Below are 23475 nucleotides of genomic sequence, written 5' to 3'. Positions count from 1 at the left end.
TTATGCAAGGCAAAAGATTCTTTTCTTTGTCCTGATTTCTTTAATGGTCAAGCATCTTAATGAAATGAAAAGCCATCAGTGGAAAAGATTGTAAATGAAATGGAATTACAGGTAGTCCTTGACGTACATCCACAACTGAGCCCAAAATTTATGTTGCAAAGTGAAATAGTTGTGTAAGTGAATTTTGGAGGCAATCACCAAGAACTACACTCAAAAATCTCTTGTTGTGACATCCTGATCCCAGCCTTCCCGCCCCAACGTGATTCTATTTTCTGTGTCAAAGAACCAATTTTCTCCTTCATTTTGCATCCCTTTATTTATTTCAGCCGCTTTCCCTCCCCCACCTTATAATTTCCCTTTTTAAAAATGTTTCCGCCTCTTGACATTGTTGGATGTTAGCAAGGAAGGGCAGGCGCTGAAAATCCAATTCCAGCAGCAACCGAAATGAAGCTATATTTATTCTTTCTGGGCTTGATTTGACCTTTGGAAGGCAGTGCTTGTAGAAATTCTAGCAGCAGAGGAAGGCAACGTGGGAATTTAAGAGCTGGGTAAATTAATATAGTGTAGTAGAGGAAATATACTGCTTTAAGGGTGTCAGCATCATATATTAATGATGCGTTTAAGAGTGGAGGATATAGAAATGGAAATGGTGATGTTAATTGGCCTTGTTATGAACTCCTTAAATGTCTGGATCTGTAGGATGTTAGAAGAGAAGGTATATTGGTTTGAAATATTGATGTTCCTTTACCTTCAGTGGAATTTGGAGGAATCTACTTTATCTGGCATGGCAAGGATTTCGTCCATTGTGCTCTTTTAAAGCAGAGGCTGAAATTCCCAGAATTCCAGCTAGCATGGCCCAAGGAATTCTGGGAGTTGTTGTCCCAGGCTGCCTCCATCCTCCATGAAGATGGAGGAGGTTGTAGAAACTCATCCAGCAGCTCAGTTGTGTTAGCAAATTCATGTGCCTTCCATACTATCCCACCAACCCCAGGGCCCTTCAGCTCTGCATTGTTTTTATTTCTCTCTTGGGAAACTTTTTTAAAAAACTTATTTCTAAGAACAGCAGGCTGCATTTTTAAGATGAGGTGTGTCCCTCTCCATCTGGCCTCTCTTGTGGGCCTCTCCTTTGGGGGAACCTGGGTTCTCCTTTCTCTGAAATGATGCCCTGATTTTTTCAGGGTTGGTGGAAACGGCAAGAACTTGGCCAATTCCACAATGTTTAATTCTAGATGGTGGGAGCTCAGATTTAAAGCTAACATTTTGATCAGGTTATCAGACCGAAGGTAGAGCTTAATGGACCTTAAGAGGTTGGGGTTTGGTGTTTTGTTTTAAACCTTTCTCCTTTCCACTTCATTTCTTCCCCCCCTTGCTGTGCGTATGGCTTTCTCCTTTCCTGCTCACCGCACAACAGATGTCTTGTAAGGACTGGGTGTGTCACACTGATCACCACTATGGTGGCAACTGACTTCCTTGAAAAACATCTCGGCTTGTAAAGTTAAGCGTGTTTTTGAAAGAGGACTCCAAAGAAGCTAAATAGCCATGAATGCAAGGGAAGCTTTTTTAAAATTCATCTTTGGACGTCCCACAGTGACACAAGCTCAAATACAGAATCTGAAATCGGCAACAGGCAACGCACCTTGTGAGGCGACTTAAGAAACATCTCCCAAGTGGTTGCCACAATTGATAGCTAATAAGGGAAAGCAGGCTACGCCCTTCACCCTTGCGCCCATCCATTCCTGCCAATTTTGACACATGATGTGCCGGTCGATTGCGCCAGGAGCCCTGGTTACATGATCCCCAACTGTGTTTGCAGGGAGAAGTGGTGCCACATGACCCAAGAAGAACGCAACGATAGCCTCCGCTTTAATGAGAATATCACCTTTGGACAGTTGGGGTAAGTACCAAAACCAGCCATGGTTTCAAATAAGGGAGAAAAAGACGAACTTTCTCAGCCTTCAAAGATTAGTTTCTTCTCTCTCTATTAAGACAGTAATTATTCTTTAAATGCCTGCCATAAATCATACTGGAAATCTATGCATCCCTAATGTCTTCTCATCTCCAGGCTACCAAATGCATTGGTCTCCTTTGCAGTGCACATTCTTGGGGGGTCTGTGCTGGCCTCCTACTTTTTTGGTCTTCTGAAGGTCTAGACTTGTCTTCTGAGAATCCCGATAATGGGAATTGGATGTATCTGGAAAAGCTCATTGTGGATCACCAGAACAAGCGGCAGATGGCTTCAACCACCTGTTCTAATAAAAGTCAAATCAGTTGTCTCTTGAAATAAATATACGCAGTGTGTAAATGGGAGGCGTGGGCTTGCTTTCAGCTCAGAGTAGGTATGGCTCCAAAAAGCCACCAACCAAGAGTGAATTAGAAAGATCTAACCTCTGCCTACTTTATGGATTTATTTTGGAGACCAGCGATAACATAAACTTCATGGCACAGATCTGATCAACGTTCTGACTCCCCAGATGACTTAGTTCATATCATCTTCATCTTCTTTTTAATGAACTTTCAGGGGCCACCAGTAGTGCCAGGGGTAGTGATGGGCTGAGGTTACTGGGAGACAGGATCAAAATTGATGTTCTGTTTTGCCTGGGGAAAGAGTGAGATCTGTGGGGGCTTTGAAGACAGCAGAAATGTAGCTGGAGACCATGGATCCATGGATCCTTGATTTAAGCAGAGGAGGAGGCTGTATAGATCCACATCTGGGATCCCATGACTTCCTTTTGATTCCCACAACTTAAATGTGGAATCCTGGTCAGATTCTTGAACAATTCAGTCCAATGTTGCTTCTTTAATGTCTCACACAAAGATTGTTCCTCTTGTTCCTTGACTTTTGTTCAACTGGATTGAACCAACAAACCCCCAAAGTTAGATTTCTGGCTTCTTCTGACTTCTGACTTCTCTTTACTTTCCTCAACTAGAACTTTCACTCATAACATGCTGGCTTTTGGGCTGAACAAGAAACTTTGCAACGATTTCTTGAAGAAGCAGGCAGTGATTGGCAACCTGGATGAAGGTAGGTGTGAGCCTGGGAAGGCCCAAGGGTCTTTGCAAAGCCAGGGGCATCTTTGGGAAGGAGAACGTGGAAGAAGAAGAGCAATTTCCCTACAGAGCTGTGTTTCTCAGCCTGGGCACCTTTCAGATGTGTAGACTTGAACTCCCAGAATTCCCCAACCAGCCTCACTGGGAGTTGAAGTGCATACCTCTTCAGTCTCCCAAGGTGGAGAATTACTGCTCTCTAGATTGCTCCTCTGACACCTAAGTGGCAACTTCCAGTGGACTTCCAGGAATTCCTCAACCAATGTGGGAGTTGAAGTCCACACATCTTCAGATTGCCACAGAAAAAGCTGCTTTGGGGATTTAGATGTTCCCATCTTAGCCTTTTTGCTTCACCTTAGGCTGCCTGCTGCCCCCCAGATGCGTGCCTCTCATCCTTCACATAGCTGAAGCTGATCCCCAGACATCTGGAGGACATCAATTCAAGAAGGATGGTTTTGACATAAACCGTATGCAGAAGTAGCCCAGACTGTCGATTGAATAATGGGCAATTGGCTGTTCTTGCAATGCTGGTGACAGATGTTGTGGAACCGTTTTGGTCCAGTGCAGGATTCTCCAACCTTATCAACTTTTAAGGCGCATGGACTTCAACTGCCAGAATTCCCCAGCTGGCATAGCAATTAGTCCACAAGTCTTAACGTTGACAAGGTTGGACTCACACCTTTGGTCTAGCGCAGGGGTGTCAAACTCAGGGCCCATGGGCCGGATTTGGCCCCTGGAGTGCTTAGATGTGGCCTGTGGGCTGCCCTGGAAATAGCAAAGGACTCGCCCACGATGCTTCTGTCAGCAAAAACAGAGCTTCGGAGCCCTCCCGAGCTCAATTCTCAGTGGCAGAGGGCTGCAGGAGGCCATCCCAGCCAAAAACGGAGCTCGAGAGCCCATTTTTGCTGGCAGAGGACTCGGGCCACTACAGGCGCCTGCCCGACATGAGTGATGTCATGCTGGCCATGCCCACCCTGGCCACACCCATCTTGCCCCCCCCCCCCAAGGTCAAACCCAACTCTAATGCGAGTTTGACCCCCCCTGGCCTATCACAGTAGAGGGTACTAGGTTGAGGGGGATGAATGTCTAGGGATTTCCATTCTGTAGGGTGGAACAGTTCCTGCTGAACTGGAGCTCCAAGCTCTTCTCCCCACCGCTGACTTGACCTGGCCCAGCCTGTTTCTGAAGATCTCTCAGCTGGTTCTCCTTTGATTCTCTTTTCAGAGCAGTACAAGCTGCTGAGCGACCACATTGATCAAATGGCTGCTGAATAGCTCCACAGCCTGCCAGGACCAGGACGGAGAGGAGAGGCCGGCGGAGGCGAAATGCTGTGAAAGGCGTCTCTGGGACTGTCTTGAGACTTCAGATGAGCTTTTAAATCCACAGACCCCCCCCTACAGACTCTACAATAATCCTGCATGATTGCTATTCAACCCTGTCGTGCTGTGCTAAGCAGCCCGTAGACGTAGAGCTTGTCCATCCCAGGACGCCTGTCTCCTTCTGCAGCCTCAAGGACACCCAACCACTTCCTCCGACTTTGGGCATAAAAGACCCTGGCTTTGGCCCCTGTCTGGGGAGATCCCTCCACGTAAGGCAGGGAGAATCATTGGGGCCAGGACAGCTGAGCTTTTTGAGGAGGCCGGGGGGGGGGGGGGGGGAACGTCCACGCATCATTGCAGACGATTTTAAGGAGCCAGAGTGTTTTTTTTCCCAACAGCCATGAAATGTAAAATAGGACTTGTGCAGGAGTTGCGATGGAACGGACAGGCAGATAAAGGGCTTTTAGTTTTTCTACAGAGCTGGTAATTCTGGAGGAAGGTCTTTGTAGATGCAGAACGCCTAGTTCAATTCATCCTGTTGGGCAGAGAAAGATATTTAAAGGCAAGCAGGAGCTGGCCTTTGTAGTTTTGAGCCCTAAGATGCTGTGCAAGCCAACCAGGCCCAGATTCCTGGTTCCCTGGAGCAGTTCTGGGGCCTCCTGTGTGCTTTCAATGCAATATGTTCCGATAGAACTAGGAAGCTGATCTAACTCAGGAGGTGTAAACAAGAACAAACCCACCAGGGTGGTTGATGTAGTTGGTCAACTGGTTGACCCAGATCCCATCCGTCTGGTTTGTCAACTTCACAGAGGCTTTGTCTGGTTGGTCCCCATGAAGCAGGTGGAGGGTTGTCTGTGAGGTGCTGCCCTAGTTCCACCATTCACAAACGTGAAGGCTTACAGGGCAGCCCCAAGCCATCTTTGTTTTTGGGGGGGGCAACCAAAATATTCTTCAACACCCTCCCATTGGGAGAAGTCTCTTCCGTGCTGCTTCTCAGGCCTTTGAAGATCAACCTGTGTTCTCGTGTCTGGTGTGTGCATGCGTGTTTTTAAGGGCCGGTTGATGTTGGGTGTGTAGGGAAGTGTTCTCCATTCATTTTGTGTAGCTGGATGGATGCAGATTTCTCATTCTTTGGGAAAAAAGACATAGCTGCTAGCTGTTGGTTGGTTTACAGAATCCACAAGAAAATCCATTTCTCTCTCCCCCTCTCTCCCTTCCCCCCTCTCCCCCCTTCTCTCTCTGTACATGTGCCTGTTATTTAGGAATGACAGTGAGTCTTCACCTTAAATCTTGCAATAACCCGCAAAAGTTGGACCCTTGCAGTTCCCTTGTCCAACCAGGAGAGGGCGCCAAGAGAATAGGTTTTTGACATGCTTCCTCCTTGGGCGTTCAAGGAAGGAATCCTTGCTTAGATATTGGTTGTCTATGCTGAATCTGCCCTGGAGCCTAAGTTGGGAGTGGGGGCGGCTTCTACTGATAGAATTTTTGGACGCTCCCCTTGTGAAGCCCTCTTATATTTCCACTTTCCTGGTGGTTTCCAAAACAAGCAGCTTGCTGTCTTTAGCAGCCTGCTCTTTGCCAGCAGTAGCTTCTGTTAAGGTTTGGAGCCCAGATAAGCATCTGGAGGAGGCTCAGCACATCTGTATTCCGCACGGTTGGCTTTTTGCTGTTCCTATTCCTGCAGGAAAAGCCCAACCCACCACATCTGGAGAGAGGCCTCTGCTAAATTCCTCTAGCTCAGCTTTTCTTCCAGTTTGGGGAAGACATCCACTTCTCCCAGCAGGCTTGCATCAGCTTAACACACAGTGGAAACAACGCATTGAAGGGGTGCACCAGCAACGGATTGATCGCAAAGGCGTTTCATGGTGGGCAAACTGGCGTCAAAACTCAGCTCCCACTTGTAGATGTAGCACGGATCTAAAGATGGCTTTGCATGGATTTCTCCTGGGCTCCTGCAAGCCACAGCAATCCAGGACATGGGCTCTTTTCCCTTGAAGGCTGCAGGAGTCCCGTTCCTCTGAGGCACATCGTCCCATCTCCTTTTATACCTTCATCCTTTTGGGTCTCTCGGCAATTGTGCTCACGTGAATTTGTTTTTTCCTCTCCATTCCATGGTTAAATCTTGAAGGTTTTTCTTTTTTAAGGTGGGGGATGGCTGGAGAGAAGCACTGAACCGAATGTGAGCGAGGAGGCTAGTCTACGATTCGTGGAATGCAAAGGCATAAATCCAGATGTGTGCTTGCATTTCTGAGGTCGGCTTTAAAGGCCTTGGGGGGGGGAGGTAATTGCAATGAAGAGTTTAAGCAACTTCTTGGGACGAAAAGGAAGATGGGTCTGCAACAGATCCTAGTTCTTTTGTGTGGGGTGTGTGTGTGTTGCTGAATATGTCATTTTTGAGACCATCCTTCTCTTTTTTACCCTTTTTAAAAAGCAAAAAACCCCAGAACTGCATATCGTACGATTGTAAGCATTTCCATCTTGTGAGTTTCGCTGAAGTTTTAAAACTGCTGTATTTGGGTGTGTAATAAATTATATACATATATATATTCTTTAGAATATATATATATATATATATATATATATATATATATATATATATATATATATATATATATATATATATATATATATATATATATATATATATATATATATATATATATATATATATATTCTGATGTACATTGGGTGCAGTTGTGTGTGCCCTGTATCAAGAATGCGACTTCATGTCCTATGTGAAATATTGTTGTTTTTAACTTATGTACTGAAAACATTTCAAGTTCTCATTAACGACAGAATCAGGGGAAATAAAATAAAGCTTCAATAAATAAATGAAACTACATCTTCACTCTTTTTCCCCTGCCCAGGTTTCGCTTATTCCAGATTCCCCTTCTTCTGTGCTATTCTCTCTCTCTCTTTTTTAAATTAAATGAAATGCAAGTAATCCTTGACTTATAACCATTCATTTAGCCATCATTCAAATGGCACTGAAAAAAGTGATTTATGACCAGTCCTCACCCTTAAGAGAAAGAACAATAGGAAAAGAAAAGTGTAAAAAAAATGGCTTGTGATCTTTACAGTAGTTATAAAGGCCTTTGGATTTTATCCACTTTCTCTGTGGTTATAACATCGCTGCCTTCTTCGCATAATCTATTCTTTCTCAACCTCATAAATCCCAAGTCTTCCTTCGTGTTTTCCGTCTGGTCTTGGCACTGGTGTTGAACCAGAGAAAGCACTCGTCTACCGTGATTCCTTCGTCTTGTGCCAAGATCGCCCCGTGCCTTGTCTCCGTGGCTGAGTCTGGCCACAGACGATGACCACAAGTAAAAGTGGCAGGTGAGTTAAAGCTAAACACCTTGCTTGAGTTCCTAAGAAGCCACACCTGTGTTTGGTTACTACGGATACACCTGGATCGACACAAAAGCAGTGCCTTGTGTAGGCTCTCCTGATCTTCTTGTCCCACAGAGGATCAATCTGCGGGGAGTGGAGTGCCCCAACCCCCATTGCAAGCTTCCTCCAAAATGCCGATTTTGAGAAACTCCCTCCTCCTCCTCCTGCTGCTTCTTAATCCCCTGCAGGGCTCCATGCTGGGTCTAAGGGACGGGACTGCAGCCTCCAGCCTTCCTGAAAAATGTGCAGCTGACAAATTCTTCAATCTTGAGACTGGCCAGTGCAGCTCCTGTGCTCCAGAGCTGATCCAAAGTCCTGAGGGTGAGTGGGGAATAGATGGGGGGGGGGGGGGGCTGCGACAGGGAAAGGGGGAACGTACATCCAGCAGCAAAACTGCAATGTAGGAACTATCTGGGGGAAAGAATTGGACCTTGGAAAAATTCCACCCCTTTTTTGAAGAAGCTGCAGGAACGAGAAGCCTTAATGAGTTATTAGCCGCTGTGTTTACAGCTACCAAAATGCCAACTCTGCAGAAAGGAAGCGCATTGGTGCATCCCGAGGGTGCCCTTGGGGCCGTGCAGTGAGCATGAAATTATGTGCCACGGCTAATTGCAGACTTGTGGGGGAAGCTTTTGATTTGTGGCAGGATCCTGCTGCAATCTCATTCTTCTTGCTTGCCTCCCCTGTCCTGCTACTTTGCCTATGTAAAAACATTCACTCAATAATAAGAAACGCCGCTTAGCTGTTCCTGTAGCCTGAGCCTTTGCTACATATTCTGCAAGGGTACAAGTCGTTCTTGTTTAGCGACAAGAACTGGGAACAGCAATGCTGCCATCGCTAAGCAAAGTGGTTGTAATCCCAGTGACGCTGATTCTGCTTTCCTTTCCTCCGCTTGGCTGCTGGGATAATTCACATGGAGGGAGTCAATGTCTGCATTTGCACTCATTGGAGAGAGAAAGGGATTATAAGAGAACAAGCAGGCACAATGGGGGAATATATCCATTGAAAGAATGCACTGGTGCCAGCAGCTGGTCCATTACAGATCTGCTCTGCAGTGGTGTTTTTCAACTAACTTGATGAGGACTAACTCCCAGAATTCCTGATTTCTTTGAAATGCTAAAGTTCACCTGTTCACAGCAGAATTGGCTGCCAATTTACCCATCAATGTTTTCAGTGAACTCCCGAGGCCTCTACAATGAGTGAGTACCTTCTAGAAGCTCTGTCTTGACTCAGTTTTCCTCCTTGTAGGGTTGAGTTGTGTTTGCAAGCCTGGATCAGAAGAATCAAGTGGAGAACCCCCTCGTCTTCCATGCCCTGGCTGCGTAAGAGCTTATCTTTTTGGCTCTTTCTTGGGGATGTGGGCAGAAACATTAAAAAATCAACACCATCTTTCTCTCCCCATATCTACAGAGCAGCGTTCCCACTGGCACCCTCTGGGAATCTGAGTTTCTTGACGGGAGCTTCCTAGCATGTCAGGTAGGTGGATTTCCTGCTGCATCTCCTTGCTACAACCGAGTAGGGATCTGATGGCTTTTTTTTTTCATTTAAAAATAATTTCCCCATGTTCAAAAAAGGAAAGAAAAAAGTTCAAGAAAGCAACAACTAAAATGAATAAATATATGAATGACTTGTAACCTTTTTACATGTCAACTCTAGTTGTGGTATGCACACCCTGGTAGGTAGCTTGGTGTGACAATATGCAACCCCCTTGCTGACTATTTTCTTTCTTTTTAATGGTTGCAACCTTGATGTGGGGCTCAGGGCCCAGCAGAGGGAAGCTTGTAACTTATGAAAGGGTTTAATTTTACAAAGAGTCGAGCCAAAATGGTCCGAATTCCACCCATTGTACCTGCTCAGTTATCTGCATCCAATGCTTTCTTTTATTCTCTTTAGAACATCTGCAACGCAACTGCTTGCCAATTGCTCACCAACATGGTCATCCTCAGAGCTTTCTCTTTGCAAACCAGGCCGTACGATCTTTACACCAAGGCCAAGTAAGTAACTCCAGCTCTGGCTTTCCAGCTCCAGGGGTGGCATCTCAGGGAGAAGCTGGTGTCCTACGCATCATGCGAAGCGACACCAATGATGTATGTCTGGTGCAATGACTTTGTGATGTCTCTCTGGATTGTAGATGACCCCTGTCTTTGCAGAAGGCCCAGTGGGCCATGTGGGATCTTTGTTTCCTGCAGGAGCACCTGCCATCTTCTGCAAAGCATGAATGGATTTTCTTTTCAGGAGCCAAGACCTTCCAAAGCTTTGGTACGGTAGCCCCACCAGACCTTTTCCTTCAGTGGCTTTGGGGAAGCATTCAAAGGCAAGTGGAAGCAGATCCAGAAAAATCTGTGCATGTGTCCTGTTTCCTCCACAACCCCCCTCAAACATTTCTCAATGTTGTCCACTTTGGTGGACTTCAACTCCAGCCTGTATATCTGTGGCTGTTTTGACCAAATAGACATGTTAGCTAAGCGGAGTGGACCTTTGGACTAATTTGATGAGTCAGGGAGAACTTCTTAAAATGCTTGACCTAATGACCACTGATTTTGTTTTTCTTTTCTGCAGATGGACTTCAAGGTCATTCAGTACGATGCCCGGGGAAAGTTCCTTGATTGGAAGGATGTAAAAGGAGGAACACTGCAAGTAAAGGAATTTCTTTCATCTTTAAACGTGGTCCACTTCTCACAATGCCCAATGAAAACATAGACTAAGATTATTTCCTCCCTCCCTCCCTCCCTCCATCCCTCCCTCCCTCCCTTCCTTCCTTCCTTCCTTCCTTCCACAAATCCATTTAAAATACTTTTAAAAGGTTGCATCCCCTTTTCTCTTTGCTCCATTTAGCTCTGTCCAAACAGCCAGAAGATTCTGGATGCTGCTTTCACCATGGGGACCACCTACCACCAGTCTGTAAGTGATGCCTATACTTCATCTTAAACATTGGGATTGATTCTTGGTGGATGGGATCCTTTTTTTGGAGTTTGGGGAGAAGGCAGTATTGGGATCTAGGTAGACAGGTTACCTCCCAGACCGAAATTCACTAGATTTATTCTTGTGGGGCCTTTTCCAATTTGGTGGCCATCAGAGACGTGGGTCCAGCTAGTTATTCCAGCAGATCTGAAGGACATCAACTGTTATTGGCTGGAGTTGCAACCTATTGTGAATCTGGGGGCTTCTTTATAAACAATTAACTGAATATGTCAGTCTGAGATGTGTCATTTAAACAGATCTCTTAAGTGAGCCCAGCACAAGCAATTGCATGGTACCCACCTGGTCTCTGCTGTTTTTAGTGCGCTCTTGAAGTTTCTGCCCTGCTGCAAAGGACTCCAGAACCTATCTTCTACGAGATGTTTTTGCAGTTTGAAGATGAGAAAGGGAACACCCAACTCTGGCCCGTTCCTATAAGCAATCCCACAATAGTAACTAACAATCGAGGTAAGCACTCCTTTGGGGTTTTCTGGGTTTAGATGAAAGGCATTGTCTTCAAATTGTTATTAAAATCGGCATTATTATTAAAGCATTTGCTGGAACCCTTCTCCCCCATTTCTGGGAACTTGGCTTCCTTCATTAATCTCTTCTTTCCCTTTTCTTCTTCTATGAAGGCTGCAAAGTTTCCCTTCTCACTTCTCACACCCAGCCTTTTCCCACAACCTGGAGAAATGCAGGCACAGATGTGTTTGCAACAAGATTTGTCCTTCGATTGCGTGTCTGAACATGCTTAGGAGGTTCACCGGTTGAGTTTTGCAGTTTCATTTCAGCCCCTGGAAAATAGTTTGACCCCTTCTGACTTTACCAATATTAAACAACTTCTCTGAAGCCATTCTGCTCTCGGCTTTGTACATTGTGTTGAAAGAACAATTCCAGAACCCTTGCTAAAATCTTTCTCCTTACATCTTGTTTTGATGTTTAGCACCCCCGTTGAATCAAGCACTCCGGAGGTTCTTTCTAGTTGATGGACTGTCAGACCGAAAAGGGAATTTGTCCAATGCTCCAGCGTCTGTTACCTTGGCAAAGGAATTGCTTCTCAGGTAAAAAAATAACATTTTCCAAGCCCTGATTAAGGGTGGAGGTTGCCCAGGGCTGGTAGAATATCGCCCACTACATTTTTAGAAAGGACATTGAGAAAGAGGAAAATATCCAGAGAAGAATCAGCAAAATGGGAGGAATATCTGAGGAGGACCAATTGAAGGTCTTGAGTAAGTTTAGCCTGGAGAAAAGAAGATGGTAGAGAGACTTGATGGCCATCTTCAAGCATCTGAAGGACTTTTGTGGAGAAGACAAGCGCAAATTGTTCCAGAAGACAGAACCTAAAGCAATGACTCAAATCACGAGGAAGCAGATTTTGATTGGACGTTGGGGAAAATTTCCTAAAAGTAAGAAGTGGTGGTGGACTCTTCTTTACTAGAGGTAGTTAGAGAGACACTGGAGGCCACCTCTTGTGAAGAGAAATAACAAAAGAAAAAAAGGGAGGAAGAACACATGCCTACCATGCTTCCCCGAAAATAAGACAGGGTCATTTTTTTTGACCCGCGAAATAAGCGCTTGGCCTTATATTCGGGGAGGTCTTATTATTTTTGAGGTGCACGAGGGGGTGAGCGTGGTCACCTCCAGGCTGCTGCTGTGTTGTAATATTTTCAGGGGAGGGCTTATTTTCAGGGAATCAGGGTGGTTGATTAAATGACCCTGACCTTATTCTAATTTCCTCTCAGCTATCCATTTGCATGGCAGTGAATAGAAATGTCCATGACATGTACCCAGTAGTCATGTCACTTTGCTGGTACCCCAAATACCCCTGTCTTAGGAGCTGCCCAGAAACTTAAGGGGCACTGCTCACCTTAATTGCTTTCTCCTTCAGCTTTTCTCCAGCCTTCCTTCCCTCAAAACCAACCACCATTCTTCTTCCTGGCTTTTGCAGTGTCCATCTACCTACCACTGCTCCTGGAGAAGACCCACCTTTCTCCTTGACAGTCAGATACGCGACACACCGCATCCCAGGGATTGCCCAGGTGAGTCCATGTGGTGGACTTTACATTCTGCAGATCCAGAAGCAGAGTTGGTCATGGCTGCCATTTAAGGTTGGGGTTTGCATTGACTTCTTCTTACTTCCCTTCACCCTCGGCTTCCAGCTTTCCCTGCTCTTCAGCTTTATGGACATCTCGTTGTAGATACATCTGCTTTTGTCGCTTGGTTTTGCAGGTGTCATTTTCAGTCTCCTACAATCAGAGTCCTGGATCAGCCCAGCTAGCAACTGATGTGAGTAAGCCCAGTGCAAGATTTTTGGACTGTCTGTTGAACATTTAAGGGGTTTTTTTTGGCTGATTTTCCTGCACAGATGAATGGTGGAAAGAAAATAAAAGCTACGGCCAGTTGAGATTTAGAGAGTAGACATCACCCTAATGCTAAAACTGCTAGTCCTTCAGGTTCTGCAAGGGTCTTCATTGCAATAGGTCATGTTCTGTGAGGAGCATTTATTCTTCTCACTAAGTAGAGAATGGGCCCATCTCTTTAGAAAAGCAGCCCTACCAGAAAGATGCTTTCAACCGTTTTGCCCATGTCACGTTTCCCTCACCCTGTAGGCTTTCTAGAAAGGTTCTAGAATTCTTCTAGAATTCTGGAATTCTGAGTGAGGCTGTGTTATTTGTGGAATGCTGGGAGTTGAAGTCCACATACAGTAGAACCTCTGGTCATGAACGCTTCTGACCACAACCAAATTGGGTTTTTTTTGTAAGAGCTTAATTTCTGTTGTTAGTTTGTTTACTAACAACAGCAACTCAGGTGTGGCCGCTACATTAATTTTGGTTAGGTTCGCTTCATGACCAAATCGAGTTGCGACCAAAGTTATGGAACAAATTATGGTGGCGACCAGAGGTTCTACTGCATCTGGAAGTCCTCTAGCTTGAAGAAGGGCAATTGAGCTATTTACTCTTTTAATGCACTTGTTCCCAAAAGATACTTTGGGAGGTTTTAGGGATGGTTTTACAGATCCAAAATAACTGTGGAAAGCAGCTTAATTAATCCATCTGCTGGGAATGACACACACATTGTCTCTGTACAGATCTCCTTTGGAGTCCTGGGGTTTTTTGCTGTCCTCTACGCTTTGTTGAAGACCAGCAGTTGGGCCCGGAGATCTCGTCTGCAGAACATCGATTTCACGGTAAGCATGAAAATCGCCTTTTGATCTTGAATGCCTGAAAAATGGGCCAGTTCTCAGAATTTGGGACTTCACTGGGGACACCAGTTGTTTTTGCTTAGACTTTGCCAGATATTTTTTTAAAAAAACACTAAGTGTTGGAAAATTGCTTTTTCTTCATGCCGGCCCTCCCTGGATTCCTATTTTTATTCCCGTTAATTTTTTTATTTTTATTTTCAGACCATATTGAAATTCTTTGCTTGCTTGGTTGGATCTCTGGCAAATGTCTTTTTCATGGTCACTTTGGGAATTAGCATTTACTGGCTGATCGTTTTCAAGGTAAGCAGGGATCCGTGGCTGTGTGTGAGCAGGTGTGCCTCCATCCAGTGTTCCATTGGTTTATTTTTAATTACTTTTGAGTGAATATTGCAGTTATGGCGTTGGTAAACAGATTGGGGCTTCCTTCTTGGACGGGAAGAGAATTCTGCCAACAATGAGAATAATAATAATAATAATAATAAGGCTTGTGCTGAGGGATATAGAATCTCAGAAGCAGAAAGATCTCACCTGTTTTGTCTTTAAAAACAAAACAGGGTCAGCAGTTTTCAACAGTGGCAATTACACTCCCAGCTGCTGGTAGCCAAGCAGAAATCAACTTTATCATCTATGCGTTGTGTGCTCTGACTTTGAAGGTAAGAAAAAGTTGGAAAGCGCTTGCGTGAAACATCTGGGGTCTTTGGGGCATTATGTCTTGGAGAATTTTCATTCTCTAGAGCAGGGGTGTCCAAACTTGGGAACTTTAAGACTGGTAGACTTCAACTCCCAGAATTCCCTGGCCAGCTGGCTGAGGAATTCTGGGAGTTGAAGTCCACGAAGTCTTAAAGTTCCCAAGTTTGGACACCCCTTCTCTAGAGCCATGTTCCTCAACCATGGCAAGATGTGTGGACTTCAACTCCCAGAATTCAACTCCCATGGCTGGCTGGGGGAATTCTGGGAGTTGAAGTCCACACATCTTAAGCTTGCCATGATTGAAAAACACTAGCCCAGAGTGCATTTAAAACTGGCTTGATGGAACTTTCCCACAAGAAAATTGGAGAGGACGACATTGTGACTTTTGTCATGCAAATCTATAATTTGGATGGCTTCAGGCAGCCTTCCTATCCAGATAAAAACTGAGTTGATTTTTTAAAATACCTTTTCCACCAAGCCATATTTTGCAGCAGGTTGCCTGGAACTGCAGTAGCCTGAGAACTGATTAATAAATGAAAAAATCCCGCCAATTTTACAAGGTGAAAAAAAAATAGCATCTCATACTAGAGAACACTTTCCATCACGGCTTAATTCTTTGTGGCACTATTGATTTTATTTGACCTTCTTAACTTCTGCCAAGTCCAGCTTAATTCTTGATGGCTGTGCAGCAGTTGTGTCATGTTGTTTTCTTGGCAACAGTTGAAAGTAACTGACTATTGTCCTCTTCAAGGACAGAATCCTCTGCTACCTGTTGCCAGGATTGCTCATCCGTCATGCCCATAATCCGATCCAAGGGGAGGGGGTTTAATCCTAAAAAAAACCCAAGCCCTTGTGCAAATTTCCATTAGCTTAGTCCTAGGCATTTGAGTTAAACATGAGCTCTGCTCCTCTTGGGAAGATACTCCGGGTGTAGGATTTGCAACAAGCTGTAGGAGAAGTCACGTTCTTAAGATATACTGGGGAATTCTAGGGGGTTGAAATCCATAGGTCTTGAAGGGGCCAAGGTTGGCAAGTCCTGCCTTAGACGATCAAAAGACCAAATAGGGAATAGATGAAGAATTTATATCTCCATATCTCAGAGACAAAAGTCCCTGTGGATGCTTTTGTTCCAGAGCCTGGATCTCCTACATCTTCTGATCACCCAGCTAATGGTCTCCATCTTCCTGATAGACTGGGAGAAGCCAAAGGAAAAACCAACAGTGAAAGGTGATCATTTACCATCCCTTTGGTTTAGATCATGTCCATTGTATGCAGCGCCCAAAACCAGCCTCATGTCGTCTTCCTCCTTTTGTGTCCTGGGTTGGGAACAAATCTCCAGCAGAAAGAGCTGTTCGTGTCACGTGCTTGTCCAGCTGATGAGGCGAGGAGGTCTGACCCAGTGTGCTAGCTCTTAGCCCAAATATAGGATGATACCAAAAATCCAAAGTTTTGGCTCCCTCCCAAACAAGGCAGGGTTACATCACATAAGTGTTGGTTATGATATCACTCATGAAATTAGCTGCACTACTACATCATCCCAAGGGCTGCTGGGAAACCAGCAGATGAAAAAACAGTGGGCTTCAGGTTGAGAACATCAGCCGTGTCCTACTGGATTGGATCCTTGGTCATCTGTTCTTCCCGTGGCCAACCAATTGCCTACAGAAGTCCACCATGGATGGCCTCCTGAGGTGGCCTCATTCCAGGGAGGGTATGGCCATGGATCCACAGGACTTCCATGAATTGCTCCAACCCTTTTTGGAAGCCAACCAAGCTGCCCTGAATTATTTGCTGTTGGAGAGGCAGATGAGTGTAGAGCAAAAGCTCCAGGGGTCTCCAGAGTGCCAAGTTCTGCGATTGGTCAAAAAGCACCTGAGAGGTGTGTGCAGAGTCCTCCAATAAAGCTCATTGTGTCTCTTTGCTTGCCTGTGGCCTCCTTCTCCGCCCCACCCCATTCCAGGAGGTCCAGCCTCCTCAGTGAGCGCCTGGAGGACTTTTCTGATCGCTAATGAGTGGAATGAAATCCAGACACAGAGGAAGGTGCATCCTTCGCTTCAGCTGTTTGCTGTTTTGTTGCTTTTGGAGGTCAGTGCAAGACACAGGAGGGCCAGCTGTGCCTTCAAGCTCTGCCGATTTCTACCCGCAACCCTGAGAAATATTCTGCAGGCCTGCAAACCTCTCCTGGCCTGGAGAGTTAGCTCAGGGAGAGAAACCTGGGATCTCATCTTGATGGCAGACGCTCCTGTTCTCACTGCCCTGTTCTGGTGGTAGTTCTTCTTCTGCATCCTGTCATGAAAAACCTGGGTGCACCAAACCAACAGTCTATTTCTCCTCCGTGCCCTTGTCCAATCCCCTTGGGAAGCTACCTAAAATCCTGATTTCCTTTCCTAGCCTAACGTTTTCAGACCAAATTGTACAGCTGTGGACTATGTGACAGGTAAGAATGAGAATACCTACCTAGAGTCGCCCAGTGAGCCATAAGGCCCATAGATGAAGAGACGGTGTCTCCACATTTGGGTGACGTTGGCTTCTTTTCATCCACAGGTGTTGGGACTCAAAAACCTTGCATCAAGGGACCTGAATGTCAATCTGCAGCCTGAGCCAAATACCTACCAAGCTCCCTGGAGCCCAATTCTTCGTTTTGGGATTGCTGCTTCTGTTTGGCTGGTGGTGGCCATTGTGCAGGTTTCTCTTTTCTTTTCCCTTCCCTTCTCTTTTCTTCCCTTCCCTTCTCTTTCATCTTCTCCTCTCCTCCTTGTGGTTGAATAATATTTCCAAATCATCCTGTTGCAGAAAAAAGTGCTCCGTTGAGTGTAAAATGATGTCTCCCGTCTTAGAATCCTTTCCTAGCTTAAGAAATCTGTGAAGAAAGCTTTTGTATCTTCACAAGAAAATAAATAGCACCTAGGATCAAGGATGGATGATAGATGATGGCTTAAGCTGGAAATGTTGAGAAAAAAACCGTGTCTCACTCTGCTTTCCTACATTCTGTCTATTTGTTCCTTGGTGCCCCTTTCATGCAACATTTTCATGATGCAAAAGGTATTCTTAGGTGGCATCTCAACATGCATGGACTTGTTCCAATTGATTGGAAGAAGCCTGCAGGGATTTTTGCAAGAAGGATCTCTTGATTCTTGCGGGAAGTTGACATGCCTTACAATTCCTCAAGTATTCTTGGTTCTGTTCCAGATGTTGGTGTCCGTTGGGTTATATCAACGTTTTGTGGAGGACAAGATTCATCAGTTCATTGACCTTTGTTCCTTGAGCAACGTGAGTCACACCCATACACCCAAACTCAACACCTCAGGTCAGATTGTGTGTCTCCCAACTTGGCCAATTCCAGATGTGGGGACTTAGATTCCCAGGGCCATTGCTGACAATCCTGAGAGCAGAAGTGCACACACATCTGGATGAGACTATCTGAGGGAGAAACTAGATTCTGGATTCCTTCTTTTAGAGCTACCTACTTTTCCGCCTTCTAAGGTCAGATCTCAGTTCAGACAAAGACGTTGCAACTTGCTTTTACATTTCCAAGAAAAGCGGGCCACGATAATGTAGTGCAACTATTAATAATGCCGTGATAACGAGGGCACGGGGAGTTCTAGCTGAAAAAGTCACTCCATAATTGGAGGCTCCACTCCCCCACACCCCCCATGTATGCTGAGCGAGGCTAATTTGCCCTCCAGGATGTCTTAATTTGCGCTTTTTACGTGGCCGGATGTTCATTAAGAAATTCTTTCATTTTTAAAGCCCCTTTCAGCTGATTTGTGTCCGCTTTTAATTGCTTACCTGAGGGATTCTGATGCAAGTTTTAGGCTTTGCTCTGAGCCATTTTTAAAAAGACATTTACATTGTTTCCTAGGCTGGTTTTTAGAAGGTGTTCCAAGCCAACCTGGGAGGGAAATGTGTTAGTTCTTAAAATAAGCCAGATTCGTTTAGAAGTGTCCTTGTTTCCCTGCAATAGGGACCTTCCACTGTCATCCCTCCAGGTGTCGGTCTTCATCTTGACCCACAGATGCTACGGGTTCTACATTCATGGGAGAAGCATCCACGGACATGCAGACGTGAGCTTGGACACCATGCTGTCTTATCTCAGGAAGGAGGAGGTAAACGCTGAACCTCTGCTCTTTGGTTCTTCATCACACGGCTTAAAGGCTGCCCTTTCTTCTAACAGTGCTTTGCAGGATCATATCATTGCCTTGGGCCCTTCTCAAGGTGAATGTGGCTGGAGGTTACCTGCAGCTTGGTCCTTCAGGTGGAGACAGGTGTTCTTCTTCTCCTTACTCTCCTTTTTTAAACCACCTAACACAGAGTTCCCCTTTCCAGGTGGGTTGCCCAGAGTGGGGGAGTGGAGGAATAGAGGGGATGGTTTTTTGAGAGAGGCAGGCGAGCAACCCTTACTCGCACAAGTGGGGCCGTAAGCCCCTGTGATGCTCGTGTGAGTGCGGCCCGGTTGCAAATAGGCCATTGCCCAACAGTTGACCATGGCCCATATGTGGGGCAACCTTGTTCTAACAATCAGAAGGACTCATTTGTGGTCCAACCCCATGGAAATGTGCAAGGAGAATACCCAACCTACTAACAACCTTGCTTTGATTTCTCCTCAATGCTGCTTCTGACTATCAGACCCATCGTAACAAACAGCCACTGCTTGACTTCCATGAATTTATCTCGCTCTTTCAAAGTAACTGAATAGGGGCTTCTTGGTAGCTATATGGGTTGGGAAAGAAAGAGCCATTCTCTTCTCTGAAACACTAACTCCAGTGGTGCCTTCTTCTCAGCCAACAGTGTTGATTCCAGAAAACATCTGGGTTTACTCTCCTCTTTCCTCCTCCTCCAATCTTCCTTATGTGTCATCTCATTCACTTACATGAGCACAAGATGCAGAATGACAGATTTAAGTCAGAGGATGGCTGGGGTGGGCTAAAAACTAGGGGGGAGGAATTGGTGTTAAAAGCAGATAGACGCCAAGAAAAAGACTCGAGAGGAATGGCGAACTTATTTTCAGCAAGTGTGTCCAAACAAAGGCTAAACAGCCAGTTCTTGTGGATACTTTAATCTGGATTCTTTCACCGAGCAAAAACATTCCAACTTAAAGAGTCCCATAAATTAAATCTGCAAAATTGAGCGAGGAACTAGGGAATTGGTAAACACAGAAATCTTGACTGTATCAGTGTGTTTCCACTGGAACTTTCCCCTTCCTGTTGGTTTTCTTCCCAGGACAACCTTTGCCCCCTGAGGGGCCTGGAGCCCAATTCTGAGATCCAGACCTTTGAGGTGCTTCTCACTGACCGGACTCGGACGTTTTACGACAGAATCCTCCTCTCATTAATGGAGGTAGCAGACCTTGCAATATTTTCTTCTTAATTGCTTTTTCAGAAACGCTGCCCAAGCATCCTTAGGAATGATTTACCTATCCTTCAGGGCAGAGGGACTCGGCGATCCATTTCATAAAGGCCCATTATCTTATCTGCCGTCCTCGGAGACGATGGGGCAGAAATTCCACGCACTTCATCTCAGCCAAAAGGCCGAGAAATTCTCTATGAACGTTGTCTGAGTGCACGAAATCTGTCTTGAAACTCAAATGTTTTTCTCCTAATCTGCAAGGGGAAGCGGTGGACTGAAACACCGAATTGCAATATTGTGGCATCACCATGTCCACGGTGTCATGCATGTATACAAGAGGCAACCATTGTGATGCAGTGACACATTTTGTCACCTCTCATGCTGGTGATCTCATAATCCTTTTAGCTGTGCAGGTTCCGAAGGACTCTTTCCATGTTAGCTTAGAAGCGAAGCCCATGCCATATGAGTTAGAAGTAATCCTTCATATTTAAATAGGAAACAAAATTGTTGTAAAAGCATTTCTGATGCACTCCTGGGGAGAATAGCGCTCATTAATTAGCAATTGATTATTAATGTGCAGGTGAGGGGGCAGCTAGCCTGAAACAGTAAGAAGGAAGCTTCTACTGAAAGGCGCAGTAGCTCTGAAATGCCTCCACTCGTCCTCCTTCAATGGTGGGGATTGTTGAAAGTTAGAGCTATGAAAAGATCTTGAGGTCACTGAGAAAAATGATAAAGAATGGCAAAAACCCTGTGCATGTTTTTTTTTTGTCCAGGGTGATCAGAGAGAAAAATAGCAATTCCCAACTAAACATAGAAACGTTTAATATTGGATTTATTGTGCCAGGGGTTTTGTGCCCTAAGAGGGCCTCTTGAAGCATTGGGTAGCTGACGGTGGAAACAGATGCTCCTATAAATCTATCTAGCTCTTAGGTGCCACAAAACCGTGTTATTTTTTTTATTTCTTTCTTAGAAGTGAACCTTGGTTGAACTTTCTGGGTTTAGCTCCTTCAAGGAAGAGCGGCTGAGCGTAGCCAACCCGTTTTTCTCACTTTCTACTTCACTTTCTAATTGAAAACTCCCTCTGGGGCTGGAGATGAGTTCTCAAGCCCAGGCAGGTGAAAATTGAACTGACATTTCTCCTGCCGAAGGAAAGATCTGAGTGAAATAAATCAATTTTTCACCTCCTTTTCACCACTGCCTCCCAAGGGGCAGGTTTGAACTCTTAAAGTCTCCGAATGTTCTCCTTGTAGCACCAGAGAAGACTCCGTAGCCGCCCTGATCTTCACGAGCAGAGGATGAAGGGCTACCATGCGCTGAATTGGTTCCTGGTCTCCTTCTTGGAACATGTGAGTCTTCAGCCACATCTGGCTAAACCAGGGGTGATGATTTGTTCGCTCTGTCATTCTCTTAAGTTGAGCAGCTGGAAAAGAGCCAAAGATGGTCAACGGGATTTTAGGTGCGTGAGGCATTGTGTGATCTTCCCATGGTAGCCACTTTTTAGAATTTTACTTGATTATCATTCTCTTTTCACAAAAACCGCATTCTTTTTCTAAAAATGTATTAGAGTTCATTTTATGAGATTCATTCAATTTGTCCAAGTTATCATAGCCACCCACTCCAGAAGAATTAAACTCTTTTTGAAATGTTTCTAGGCTCCTTGGGGAAGAAGAAAGGAAGAATAATAATAATATTGACAAAACAAATTGACAAAATCACCACCAGTCAATTGCAAAAGGCAGCTTGACTTGGAACATGACATCCTGGGGTGGGGGAGACCTTTAATCCCATCAAACAACCATATCTGCCAATCCCAGATCCTTGGGAAGGACTCAATGGGTGGCTAAAACTGCCAAATCCAGTCTAAACACCTGGCTGACTGTACAATGAAGCATAATATAGCAGCTCTTATTATGAATAAGATGTCCTCTCTACTGAATCGTTTCCCTTTCAATCAGTCCTTTCTCTAACCACTTCTCATTCTGTCCCCATCTTTTAGAGGTATAGAGATATGGACTACATAGTGAAGGATAAGTTTTTCTCAGAGAGGATCCTGGACTTGGAGTTTCAGGAGCAGGGAGATCTCTCGATTCTCTATAACGGTACCCATCGTGCTCCTTCCTATGGGGATCTAGTTTTAAGGGCTGGATCACACGATTCAGGGTGGAGGGGAGGTTGAACCCTCAGAATTATCCTGCATGATGGTCCAAGCTTAGCTCTGGTGACTTTTCTCCTTCAGATGATGGTGCGTTGTTCAGCCGGACACTCTTCTATGGCCACGAGCTACTGCTCCTTCTCTTTGAAACCCTCCTCTTCTGCGCTGTGGATTTCGGGGCACAGAATTTTGTGCTCTCAGCCATTGTTACCTTTGTTGTGCAGAAGGTAAAAGTTTCTAGATAGAGAGGAAATAGTAGAAAAATGCCATTTCCCTTCGTTTTCTTAAAATTAGGCATGATGTAGCATGAGGAAGATAAAGTTTTGTCCCCCCAAAGTTTGCTTTTGATTCATCGGAAGATCGGCTGCCATGCCATGTGGGAGTGATAACGCAACTCCTGGGAGTGTGAAAGGCATGAGTAAGATGTGAGATTGAACCTGGCAACCTGGCTCGAAACGTCATGTGTGAATCGAGGAGGCTGTGAGATGACTTTATGTCCAATCGGCATGCATCTCAGCCAGCCGTGCACACTGACCCAGAGCTACCAACACCAGCTTGATGGTGGCAACTTAGTAAACAGAGCCAGTAGTCTAGCAAGGTGGCTCTTGTTGCATTAATTTGCTTTTTCCTGGCCATTTTGGAGAGGGAGAAGATGAGGGTCAGCTGTGCAGAGGATAAACGGAGGTCCGTCTGTGTTTCAGCTTGTGCAAATGGTGCGTGACAGTCTCGGAAGGCGAAATCTAGCGGAGAAGACCTTGGTGGCTAAACAGTTCCTGATCTAAGAGTCACTACCGAGTTCTTCCATGTGGGAAGAGGAGATCCTGCTGGCCGGGCTGCCGATGCGCTTGGGAAGAATCCCAGCCTAGGAAGTTTCCTCTTTTAGGGAAGAAAATGTCTGAATGGTTCTTATTTCCACGATTCTCACTCTAAGCATGTGAAAGAGGGAGGATGGGGGGGCAGTATTTTTCCAGGGGGCTGCAAAGAACTTATGCCTCTGCTTGAAAGTTTGGATGGCCGTGTGCCTCTGTTTGTAGGCTCAGCACATTCCCAGTAAAATTACAGAGAATCCTTGATTTACAACCATTTCTTTTGTGACTGTTACAAGGCACTAAAAAAAAAGGAGAGATTTATGACTTTTACGATTTATAACTGAACTGCTGCTATGCTGGCTGGGGAATTCTGGGAGCTGAAGTCCAGAAGTCTTAACACCACCAAGTTTGGAGGCCCCCCCACTCTACGATGGACTAGAAACCTGCACGCTTGCAAACCCCTATTTTACCTGCATAAAAACCAGTTTTTGAAAGTGTGACCCCCATGGACGCTTCCCAAACGAAAATAAAAGGATGCACTTGAAAACAAATAGTTTTATTGTGATG

The 23475-nt window shown here is 45.2% G+C and overlaps 2 protein-coding genes across 6 annotated transcripts in view; both read left to right on the top strand.

The window, feature by feature from the left end:
- Nucleotides 1-6921, top strand: part of KIAA0513 — a 32543-nt gene extending 25622 nt beyond the window's left edge. For all 4 annotated transcript variants that reach the window (XM_081963489.1, XM_081963490.1, XM_081963487.1 and 1 more), the window contains exons 10-12: nucleotides 1814-1894; nucleotides 2928-3022; nucleotides 4270-6921. In XM_081963489.1, coding sequence (XP_081819615.1) covers nucleotides 1814-1894; nucleotides 2928-3022; nucleotides 4270-4319 — 226 coding nt within the window. In that variant the 3' untranslated portion in view covers nucleotides 4320-6921. The remainder of the gene's footprint in view (nucleotides 1-1813; nucleotides 1895-2927; nucleotides 3023-4269) is intronic.
- A 93-nt stretch (nucleotides 6922-7014) lies between these two features.
- LOC309397438 (meckelin-like) lies at nucleotides 7015-23450 on the top strand. Of its 2 annotated transcripts, XM_081963465.1 has the most exons (25): nucleotides 7015-7700; nucleotides 7830-8075; nucleotides 9003-9076; nucleotides 9165-9230; nucleotides 9648-9748; nucleotides 9990-10068; nucleotides 10314-10391; nucleotides 10590-10655; nucleotides 11036-11180; nucleotides 11656-11773; nucleotides 12661-12751; nucleotides 12942-12998; nucleotides 13801-13899; nucleotides 14116-14214; nucleotides 14469-14567; nucleotides 15738-15831; nucleotides 16562-16686; nucleotides 17146-17286; nucleotides 17791-17871; nucleotides 18591-18707; nucleotides 19822-19938; nucleotides 21198-21293; nucleotides 21944-22046; nucleotides 22184-22326; nucleotides 22801-23450. In XM_081963465.1, exons 2-25 carry the CDS (start codon nucleotides 7886-7888, stop codon nucleotides 22879-22881), a joined length of 2460 nt encoding a protein of 819 aa, XP_081819591.1. In that variant the 5' UTR covers nucleotides 7015-7700; nucleotides 7830-7885; the 3' UTR covers nucleotides 22882-23450. The 2 variants fall into 2 exon arrangements, with proteins under 2 accessions (XP_081819591.1, XP_081819592.1); XM_081963466.1 differs by lacking the exons at nucleotides 7015-7700; nucleotides 22184-22326 and having other exon boundaries at nucleotides 7769-8075.
- The last annotated feature ends 25 nt before the right edge of the window (nucleotides 23451-23475 follow it).

Source organism: Natrix helvetica (assembly GCF_964273705.1).
Source record: "Natrix helvetica genome assembly, chromosome: 10".
Taxonomy (NCBI): domain Eukaryota; kingdom Metazoa; phylum Chordata; class Lepidosauria; order Squamata; family Natricidae; genus Natrix; species Natrix helvetica.
The sequence above is the reverse complement of the archived record's forward strand: the minus strand, read 5'-3'. Positions and strand labels throughout refer to the sequence as shown.

Coding starts and splice junctions, on each gene's coding strand:
- LOC309397438 (XM_081963465.1), top strand. CDS start 7,886: ATGCCGATTTTGAGAAACTCCCTCCTCCTCCTCCTGCTGCTTCTTAAT. Junction 9,077..9,164: donor GTCTTCCATGCCCTGGCTGC/GTAAGAGCTTAT, acceptor CCATATCTACAG/AGCAGCGTTCCCACTGGCAC. Junction 9,231..9,647: donor GGAGCTTCCTAGCATGTCAG/GTAGGTGGATTT, acceptor TATTCTCTTTAG/AACATCTGCAACGCAACTGC.